Source organism: Mastomys coucha, unplaced genomic scaffold (assembly GCF_008632895.1).
Source record: "Mastomys coucha isolate ucsf_1 unplaced genomic scaffold, UCSF_Mcou_1 pScaffold5, whole genome shotgun sequence".
In the NCBI taxonomy this organism is placed as follows: Eukaryota; Metazoa; Chordata; class Mammalia; order Rodentia; family Muridae; genus Mastomys; species Mastomys coucha.
Genome location: NW_022196911.1, coordinates 103,546,937 through 103,557,902, shown reverse-complemented (window position 1 = coordinate 103,557,902; position 10,966 = coordinate 103,546,937). Strand labels below are relative to the sequence as shown.

General features: G+C 47.4%; 1 protein-coding gene across 2 annotated transcripts in view; it reads left to right on the top strand.

The window, feature by feature from the left end:
• Positions 1–10,966, top strand: part of Pitpnc1 (phosphatidylinositol transfer protein cytoplasmic 1) — a 257,448-nt gene that overhangs the window by 117,431 nt on the left and 129,051 nt on the right. For both annotated transcript variants that reach the window (XM_031351330.1, XM_031351331.1), the window contains exon 2: positions 8,402–8,550. In XM_031351330.1, coding sequence (XP_031207190.1) covers positions 8,402–8,550 — 149 coding nt within the window. The remainder of the gene's footprint in view (positions 1–8,401; positions 8,551–10,966) is intronic.

Genomic DNA, 10,966 nt, shown 5'->3' with positions numbered 1-10,966 from the left:
GGCCTCGAACTCAGAAATCCGCCTGTCTCTGCCTCCTAAGTGCTGGGATTAAAGGCGTGTGCCACCACCACCCGGCCCTACAAGTCTCTTAAAACCATTCCACATACCACTATGAAATAAAACGTCCATTGGATGAGTGAACATGTTTGTGTTTCAATAAAAAGCACATAATTTCCCAGTGATACAGCAGGGCATTCCACCTGGTGCCTTGGCTGTGCTGCAGGGTTACAGAAGGCAGCCATAAGCCTCTGGCTTTTGAGACTTGGGTGTGAACATCCATACTCTTCGCATCTCCTCCCTTGTGTGTAACATCCGTGTTGAGATCGCTTAGCACAAGGCCCGCAATGGGACCGAATCCTGGGAGGTTAGCGGCACTGAATCAGGAGCACTCCTAGTGGGTTCCATGAAGCCATTGCTCCACCGTGCTCCGTGGTTCATGTACTGAGGGTGGAGAAAGGTGTGAGAAAGGCTCATAAAATGCATTAAGAGTTGTGGGAATAGTATGAGGGCATCCCAAGTGCATGAGTATGTCTCCATGTGCTCTTCTATCCACCCAGCTGTATATCTGGTGGAGGGTGGGAGGGGAGGGAGTGTGCTCAATCAGATGGGCATGAAGATTCACCTGGAAGGATTGTTGAGCCAGCCTAGCAGGGTGAACAGCGGGTGTTGTTCAAGCTAGTCCTGGTCGCACCGGGAAGATGTTCATAAAGCGCTGACTTGACAGGAGAGTTTGAGAAGTGTGTAGCCACCCTGGGCATGGAGGACACAGCAGGACTCAGATGCACTTCAAGGACAGAAAACTGCATGAGTTCATGTTCAGTTGGGCAGACAGCAACTTCTGCTTATGTTATGTGGTGTGCGTCCATTTTAACAGTAAAAGCTAAAAGTAGGTTTACGTTCTAATTGATCCTCTCATCAGGGGATGAGGCAAAATGGAGTGGAGAGAATGGGGCCAGGAGGATGCAGGTATTGGTTGATGGCATCTCCTTGGTGAGCAATGGCATCTCCTTGGTGAGCAATGGCATCCCCTTAGTGATCACTTGTTAGTGAAGGGCTTGGAACATGGTCCTTGCTGGGTTCTGAAGCTCAGCCAGGAGGTTGGAATTGCGTTGACCTAGAACTTGGGGTCTAGTGTGTCTTTAGACAAGGGTACAATTGAGAATAATTTTTTTTTTATTTTTAAAGATTTATTTATTTATTATATGTAAGTACACTGTAGCTGTCTTCAGATACACCAGAAGAGGGTGTCAGATCTCATTATGGATGGTTGTGAGCCACCATGTGGTTGCTGGGATTTGAACTCAGGACTTCTGGAATAGCAGTCAGTGCTCTTAACCGCTGAGCCATCTCTTCAGCCCCCGAGAATAATTTTTTCGTTTGTTTGCTTGTCTGTTTTTGATTTTCGTTTTTTGTTTTGTGTTTTGTTTTTGAGACAGGATTTCTCTGTGTAGCCCTGGCTGTCCTGGAACTCACTCTGTAGACCAGGCTGGCCTGGAACTCAGAGACCCACCTGCCTCTGCCTCCCAAGTGCTGGGATTAAAGGCCTGTGCCACCACCACCTGGCTGTTTTTGTTTTTTAGAGACAGTGTTTCTCTGTGTAGCTTATTCTGTAGAACAGGCTTGTCTCTAGCTCAGACATTTGCCTGCCTCTGCCTCCTAAATGCTGGGATTAAAGGTGTGAGCCACCACTACCTGGGTTATCGTTGGTATGCCATAAATGATTCCTGATCACACTTAGAATTTTCAGTTTGAGCCAGGCAGTGGTGGAATACTTGGGAGGCAGAGGCCAGCCTGGTCTACAGAGTGAGTTCCAGGACAGCAGTGCTATACAGAGAGACCCTGTCTCGAAAAAAACCAAGAGAAAAAAAAAAAAAACAGAATTTTTAGTTTGGAGATTCCATTTCATTTGTTTGTTGGATTGTTTTGTTTGTTTTTTTGTTTTTTGTTTTTTGTTTCTTTGTGTCGGTTCTCACCCTTCATCTTACTTCAGACAAGTTTTCATGTTGTTTGCTCCTTTAGAGATGCTGGGTATTCCTTCATCCCTGGCTGTCAGCTTCCCCTCAGGAGCGCTGTGGTGACAGGTGGCTCTTTGACCTAGGTAGGGTCTGGGGATCTGACATCAGGTTCTCATGGTTGTGTGGCAAGGGCTTTACACATTCCGACTTCTCCCGCTCAACCCTCTTCTAAAGGCACACTGTCACTTTGTAGCCCTAGGTGACTCCTCTCCCAGTCTCTTAGTCAGGAATTCTATTTTAAAATGAAACACCATGACCAAAAAGCAAGTCGGAGAGGAAAGCGTTCATCTGGCTCATACTTCCACATCTCTGTTCATCATCAAAGGAAGTCAGGACAGGAATTCAAAGAGGGCAGCAACCTGGAGGCAGGAGGTACAGAGGCCATTGGAGGGATGCTGCTTACAGGCTTGCTCCTCATGCTTGCTTAATCTACCTTCTTAGAGAACTCAGGACCACCAGCCCAGGGACAGCACCAGCCGCAATAGGCTGGGCCCTCTTGATTAATCACTAACTAAGAAAATGCTCTCCAGGCTTGCCTATAGCCCAGTATTATGGAGATATTGCCTCTTTTTTTAAAGATTTATTTATTTTATGTATATGAGTGCCCTGTTTCCATGCACACTGGAAGAGAGAATCAGATGGTTGTGAGCCACCATGTGGTTGCTGGGATTTGAACTCAGAACCTTTGGAAGAACAGCCAGGGCTCTTAACTGCTGAGTCCTCTCTCTAGCCCTGTAGGCCAATTCTTAACTGAGGTTCTCTCCTCTCAAATGTGACTCTAGCGCGGGTCAAGCTGATAATAAAACTATCTGGCACACCCAACTTCCCATGTAATTGGATCACAGCCAGGAACTGTTTGGACCTACCCCCACCCCTTTTAATTAAGGCTTGGGGTTGAACCACGTTGAATAGCCCAAAGGCACTCAGTCCTGCAGTTAGGACAGCGTGAACCAGTGACATCTTGGTTTCTTTAGGCACATTCTACAACTTAATTATCTGGGGTCACTGTTGATTAGATCACTCACTCAGAAACTCAGTTAATTGGTGGTCAGTAAAGCTACCCAGAGATCACTTCTCAGGCCTCTATACCATCAGAACCCTCTGCTCCTTTGACCATAGTGCCTTCATCCAACATTCAAATTTGGCTGGAAACAGTGATCTGGGCATGGTTCTTAGATGCTGGAATTTGCATGGGTGTGGATGAAATCCTATAGCCTGGTACTATTTGGTTCCCCAGAGTCCGCCTGAGCGCCCTCACTATGCTATACTAGGGAAGTTTGTCCTTTTAGTGTGCCCCCTATGAGTCAACTTCCTACTCCCTACCTCTACAATCAAAATGTCAAAGGTCTGAGATGACCCCAGATGTGTCCTGTTTTTAAAGATTTATTTTTATTTATAAGTATATTAGCATATGTGTACAGGTGCCAGGCAGTCCAGTTGGGAGCATCAGATCCCTTGGAGCTGAAGTTATATGTGGTTGTCAACCAGCAGAGGTGGGTGCTGGGAACTGAACTTGTGGCCTATGGAAGTGCAGAAAGTGCTTTTAACTGCTAAGCCACCCCTCCAGCCTCTGCATGTGGCATTTATTTTAAATATTTATTTTATGTGTATGAGTACACTGTAGCTGTACAGATGGCCGTGAGCCATCATATGGCTGCTGGGGGTTGAACTCAGGAACTCTGCTCACTCTGGCCCCGCCTGCTCCAGTGTAATGCACTGTAACAGTCTTCAGACGCACCAGAAGAGGGCGTCAGATCTCATCACGGATGGTTGTGAGCCACCATGTGGTTGCTGGGATCTGAACTCAGGACCTTCAGAAGAGCAGGCAGTGCTCTTAGCAGCTGAGCCATCTCGCCGGCCCTGCATGTGGCATTTTCAAGAAATGTCTGTCCCTCCCTACAACTGAGATACTGTTAGCTACTCATGTCTGAGAGTCAAACTCGGGACTTTATAATAAAACAGTAACAGACTACTTCCAGATGGTCTTCTTGGGTCAGTTTTTCTTAGGAGGAAAGGAAAGGATAGACACACAGCCTTGGTCCATCTCTGAGTCTGAGCTTAAGTGTCCCACCACCTTTAGCATTCTCGGGTTATTTCCCAACCCCTAGACTGATGCAGTCATAGTGAGCTAAGTCTGGTGTCTGCCCTGGGCTGGCCCATGGTGGAGTCACTGGAATGATCAATGAGGCCAGGCAGCTGGGTCCCCGTCGGCCACCGTGAATCAGCCGCCCCTGCCTTGCCCGGATCCATCTCCTCTGTGCAGAAAGCACTTGGTCCGTGCCCAGCCAGGCTGACTCGTGTCTGGCTAATGGCTTTTCTGTGTCACACATCGACCTTGGCACCCTACTTTTTTTTTTTTTTTCTATGTGAGTGGTTTAGAGCTCCTAGACACAGTGTGCTGGTAGATTTAGCTCTCCTCTAAGCTTTCCAGTGAAAGACCTTGGCAGGACTTTGAGTGGGGGTGGCTGTAGACACGGCGCTTCTTTTAATGCTTGAGGTAAAACACATGACATGAAAGTAACGTTTTAAAAAATGTTTTTATAAAGTGTATATACGTTAGTTTATGTGGGTGTATTAAAAGTGTATGTTATACATGTTACATATAATATGTATTTTATATAAGTGTGGATTATATATATATATATATATATATATAATGTGGCATTTTCATGTGTGTATGCAATGCATGTTGATCAGATTTATCTCTCATGAGCCTCTCACCCTCTCTCCTACTCCTGCAGATCCCCTTTCTTCCCAACCTCCCCCTTCTACTTTCAGGCCCGTGTCCCCTTCCTCCCCACCCCACATCCCACCTCCTGGTAATTCATGGAGTTTCATTTGGGTTCCTTACAGGAGCATAAGTTAGGTGTTATTTACTCACAGAAACATGGGCTACTGACAAAGTGGCTACACCAAAAACAAACAAACAAACAAACAAAAAAAGTCTCTTCCTTCCCCTAGCAACCATTAACTGCCTGCAGATCCTTAGGGAGAGGTGGGACTTACTCCCACCCCAACCCCACAGCTACAGATCAAGTCAGGGCCTCGGGTAAGCTAGGCACACGCTCAAGTTTCACACTCCCGGCTATCCCTTCAGACTGAACAGTCCAGTAGCATCTAGTACTTTCTTAGTGTGCATCAACAACTGTCTACCCAGAGCGTTTCATTACCTGATGTGTCAGTGGTGCGTGTGTGTGTGTGTGTGTGTGTGTGTGTGTGTGTGTTTGTGTATGCGCATGTGCATGTGTTAAGGTCAGACTCAGGACAACATTGGCTGTCTCCCTTGATCTCTCTATATCATCTATTTATTTTAAATTTATTATTATTGTTGTGTGTATGCATAACAATGTATATGTGTCAGTACACTCAACCTCTCTATATCATTTATTTATTTAGATGTATTATTATTATTGTTGTATGTGTGCCGGCATGCATACGATGTATGTGCGCTGGCTCTTGTGTCACATGTGGTGGTAACTGGATAACTTTGCCGAGTCAGTTCCCCTGTGCCACTCTTATGTTGGTTCCAGGGATTGAACTCAGGATGCCTGCTGAGCCAGACTCTCACTGACCCCAAAGTCTGTAGATTCACATATGCTGGCTGGCCAGCATGCTCCAGGGATCTTCCTGTCTCCATCTCCACCATACTGCTGGGAATATAGATGCTCTCAACCCTCAGCCTTCTCAGCATGACTGGGGTCTAACCTTGGGCCCTTATGCTTGTGTTGTGAGTGCTGCACTGAGAGCCAGGCCCCAGGCCCTGTGCGTTATTTGGCCCGTCTGACAAGGCAGCCCACACCAGATAGTTAAACCACAGCCATTCATTGTCCTTTAAGCCTGGAGCTCAGAACCAAAATCAGAATATAAGCAAAGCATTCCTTTTCTAGGTCTGGTATGGGAACATCTATCCTGGGCCCCAACCCTCATACAATCTTTATATCCCTGTTTGTTTCTGTTCTGCTTTCTCTTTTGTCTAAGGACCCCGGTCATACTGGATTAAAACCCACCCTGGTGGCATCCCCATCATATATGATCATCACCCTTTGAACTCTGGGAGGGGAGACATGTCAACCCATAACACATTAAGTGCCTTCAGTGTCAATATGTCATTCCTTTTTGTGGCTGAGTAATATTCCATTGTCTGTGTGTGGTAATCAGGGTTTTTTTTTTTTTTTTATATTTATTTATTATTATATGTAAGTACACTGTAGCTGTTCTCAGACACACCAGGAGAGGGCGTCAGATCTCATTAGGGATGGTTGTGAGCCACCATGTGGTTGCTGGGATTTGAACTCAGGACCTCTGGAAGAGCAGTCGGTGCTCTTAACCACTGAGCCATCTCACCAGCCCGGTAATCAGGTTTTTAAGCACTGTGTCCAAACAGCTGCTGTGCACATCTGTACCCTATCAGCAGCAGAGTTCCTCCCTCTGCTTGTGTATGGTGGACCACTTATCTCTCAGGCATAGCTTCCCCATTTTTGTGGGAGGGATAGCTTTTGGGAACAGAAGTAAAGGCACTGGGCAGAGGGGAAGCCGGGTCAAGCCTCCTATTCTCTGGTTCATTTTTAAAAATTGATTTCTCTTCCAGCTTCCTCTCTCCTCTTCCTGCGCTTATCTTGTATCATCTCTCTCCACCAGTTCACAAACACACATTAGAAGCATTTTAAACACGGGCTTGTTCTGGACAGGGCCGTGGCCAGATAGGAAGCCTAGCCCTTGGAGAAGAGCCAGCCAACAGCCCGATCTGTTGTCATGGTTACTGGGCCTGGTCCCTTAGGCTGGCTGCAGAGTAGAGCCTGTTCAGAGCTTCTTTGCATTCCCTTCCATGCACCTGCCTCAGCATGAAAGAAGGACCCCGGGACGAGAGACCTCTCAGCTTTGGAACCAACCACGATGCCGACTTGAATATTTCAGCTGCCTCTAAAGTTAGAATAGATTCTTGTCTTGCACACAGACAGGGGCTCTGCATCCCTGCTAGCCAAGGGCCCTTGTGGGAGTAACTGAGCATCCTCATTAGCTTGCAGGAGAGTCGGGCTTTGGCGGTTAGTGACTTTGTGTGCTGGCTCACAGTGACTGTGTAAAGAGGGCCACAACAGAGTCCCGATCTGAGCAGACACTGTCCCCTACCCAAAGGTTAAAACCCTCTCCCCTTCCCCTCGCCTCCAGAATGTGGCATCAAGTTTGTCACCTCAGGAGTCCATGGGGGTAAAAAGCACCTGCAGGCCTTGGGTTGGGTTTTTTGTTTGTGTGTTTGGTTGGTTTGAAACCTTATTGTTGCTTTTTGGTATATATTCTGTACAAGTGCCATAGCACATATGTATGGGTCAGAGTAGTGTGCAGGGTCAGTTCTCTCCTTTTACCGTGTGGGTTTCGGGGATCACACTCATGTCACCAGGCTTGGTGACCAGTGCTCAGACTTGGAGTTTTGCCCTTGTAGGGTTGATGGACTCCAGAAGGCCCCACGCTGTTGGTAGATCTGGGTGACAATGATCCAGAGATACCAAGGGTCTTCCTCAGTGTGGCAGAGGATTCTGGGACTCAGGTTTCTAGCCATGGGATGTGGGTATTTGGGGCCTTCACACTAGTGGCCCAGAATAGGTCAGAGAGAGAGAAAGAGACAGACAGAGAGAAGCAGAGAGAGACAGGTAACAGAGGCAGGCGGACAGCCAGAGACTGTCTCAAAGCCAGTAATTCTTGCCTCAGTTCAGTCCCCAGCATGGAATAAACTAGACTTGGTGGTACTCACCTGGCATCCCGGTACCTGGGGGTTCTCGGAGACAGTTGGAGGCCAGCTTGAGCTTTGCAAGACCTGTCTCAAAAACAAAACAAGACAAAGGCGGGGTGGAGGGGGAGTGGTGGAAAAAAAACAACAACTTTTCTCACGCTCCTGTCTAGCCACCTGTGAGAACTGCTATTCTAGGCGGGACAAGACGCAAGTGACAGTTAATCCTTGTGCCCAACAATGCTGCCAATTAGCTGCAGAGCCAGGACAGAAATAACACACCCTAGGCTGCCTTTGACCAAGCCAAATAGGACACCAACTCCCTTTAACCCTATATGTCCAGAATGGAAGTCAAGGCAGATTCTAGTTCTCAGCTTGTGCACGGCCCTTAAAGACCGCCAGAGCTCCAGGGAGCGCTTGGTATGGCCGCTCGTACTGTTCTCAGGAATGTGCCGTCTCTACATTCTGCTCAGAGCGGGCCCTCTGCCAGGCTCTAAGGACAGTCACCTTAGACCCCAGTGGCTGCTGACTTTTCTCAGCAGAAGGCAGCGATGTGATTTGTTGCTGTGTGCCCTCTCATTGGAGGACAGCGTGGGGGGGGGGGATTCATCAGTGGCAAGCCGGGACTGACCTCTCCGTCTCCATTCCTCTATTTGCTTTGCAGTACAAAATTGGACAGCTGTATATGATCAGCAAACACAGCCATGAGCAGAGTGACCGGGGAGAAGGGGTAGAGGTCGTGCAGAATGAGCCCTTTGAGGACCCTCACCATGGCAACGGGCAGTTCACTGAGAAGCGAGTGTATCTCAACAGGTAAGCCATTGCAGCTGCGGAGCCCCTCCCACCCACGCCTCGCCTCGCCTCTCCTCGCCTCGCGGTAAGGCCACTAGGAAGCCTTTATGTCACCCTGCCAGCCAGCCGTGTTATTGCTTCAAACCCAGAATCATGAGGAGAATGTGAAGCTTACCTTTGATGACATAAGAGGAAATCTCTGCCTCAGACAGTGTTAACCAGCGGGCAGGGGTGAGCAGGAAATGGGTGTGCCTTGAAATCGTAGGGACAGCCAGGACCCCACCGCCCCTGCGGCTATCTATGGGTCTTGATTATTAGGCTTTCTACGTTCTGTCAGATGACTAACCAGAAGTCCACCGAGAAGACTCACAAAGTGACCAGAGCGATTTGTGGTGGCTAAGGTGGTTCCCATTTCTCCAAGGTACACCCTACCCCTCCTGTGGTCATTATTCTCCTTTTGGGGCAGATTATGAACCAGCACTACCCAAGGCTGTGTTTTCTACTTTGCAAAGCTCATTTTTTATTGTCTTCTGTTTGTTTACTACGAGTGGTGTAATTGGTTCTTGGAGCTTGTCTGAGCTTCTCCCCACTCTATCCCATCCTGCCTTGGCTTTTCTGTTCAGTGCTTTTCCGGGTGAGAATATTTGTAGTGAAGGGTTGGGGAGACAGCTCTGTCAGGAGCGTCCATGCAATGTAAGAACAAGAGCCCTGAGCTTGGATCCTTAGCATCCGTGTAAAGAACGGAGCATAGCAGGACCTGAGGTAATTCCATTACTAGCGAGGCAGAGACTGGATTATACCAGGAACTTACTGGCCATCCACTCTAGCCAGATCAGAGAGCTCTACGTTCAAAGAGAGACCCTTTAAAAGAAAAAATGTGTGTGTGTGTACATATATTGATAGTGGTTGAGGAAGACACCCAATGTTGACCTCTTGCCTCCTTGTATATACACAAACAAAAATACCACCAAGAATATTTGTGAAATATGAGATATATTTTATTGAAGTTAACTGCCAAGCAAACCAGACTTGTATTACTAGCCTTTCCACAAGTACATTTATACACACGCACGCACGCACACGCGCGCGCGCACACACACACACACACACACACACACCTGCCACTGCTGTATCTACTGGCTCATTTCTGACTGTTGAGAAGTTTTTCCAACATTAGCTGGACAATCCGACTTACTCACTGGCCTCTGTGAATATTTACCCTCCCCTGCTTCTCAGTGACTTGGATATGGTCATTCACATCTGAGTGGGGCAGTGTCTAGAGACGTCACTCTTTCAAAGGCTAAACTAGACCATTCCGTCACAAGAAGATAACTTCGAGTCTCATCAGCAGAGTGGAGGGAAGGCTTCCAATCCAGTACCTTGGCAGGGAAGGCCTTGGGCTGATCAACCAAATATGCTTTCGTCTGCCTGGGGATATAGTACCAGGGAATTCTTGAGTCATGAGGAAATGCAAATGAGATGGATCTCATTCATCTGTTGGAAGCTGTGGGTTCTCATGATTTAGAAGCAGTCCGGATCCCAGCCAAATGTTTATCTGGAGGAGTCACTCGGGTATGGCTAGGGACAAATTTCTATGTATTTTTCTCATCTAGTCTTCTCAGTGTGGAAGGTGTCAAACACACAGGAGCAGGTTTCCCCCCAGGGATCACCTCTGAGGAGAAGTGAAGGACACTTGGGAACTATTCGGGAACTATGGAAAATTCCATTTCTCAGCTCCAGTTGTCTTCTCTTACGTTATTGCCGGGGGAAAAGGGGGGTACTGCTCCCCACACACCCAAATGAAGAAGAATGTTAGAAACTTTATAACTTTCCCTCAAGCAAAAGACGTGTCCAGCTGTCTCTGTCATGTCTGTTTTCTCTATCAAAATATACGATATTTATTTTAAAGGAGTCATAAACATTAGTGAGAGGGAAGCAAGTTATAAATAGAAAACGTGCACTTCCAGTAATAGTAACTGAGATTAATAGTAAGAGATTAGCGCCCGACCCCACTTCCTATGACAAACACAGGATGAAACCTAACAATACAACGCTGAGCTTAAAACAAAGAAAGGGAAATCCTTAGCTCCTCGAGGTGGAAGGGAATCTGAACTCATGGACCATTGAGGGCCCTGGAAGCTAGGGCCAACCATCGAGGCTCTACCCATACCAGAGCAGGAGATGTGATCTCAGGCCCACCCAGGTGGGGGCTGAGAGTCAAGAGTGCACACTGGTTCATGACAATCAAAGGCTGAGAGACTCAAACTGAAGAGATGGTCCCAAAGTTAAATGTGCATACAGCTGGGCTGGAGAGATGGCTCAGTGGGTAAGAGCACTTGACTGCTTTTCCAGAGGTCCTGAGTTCAATTCCCAGCAACCATGTAGTGGCTCACAACCATCTGTAATGGGAATAAGTAAGTCTTTTTTTTTTTTTTTT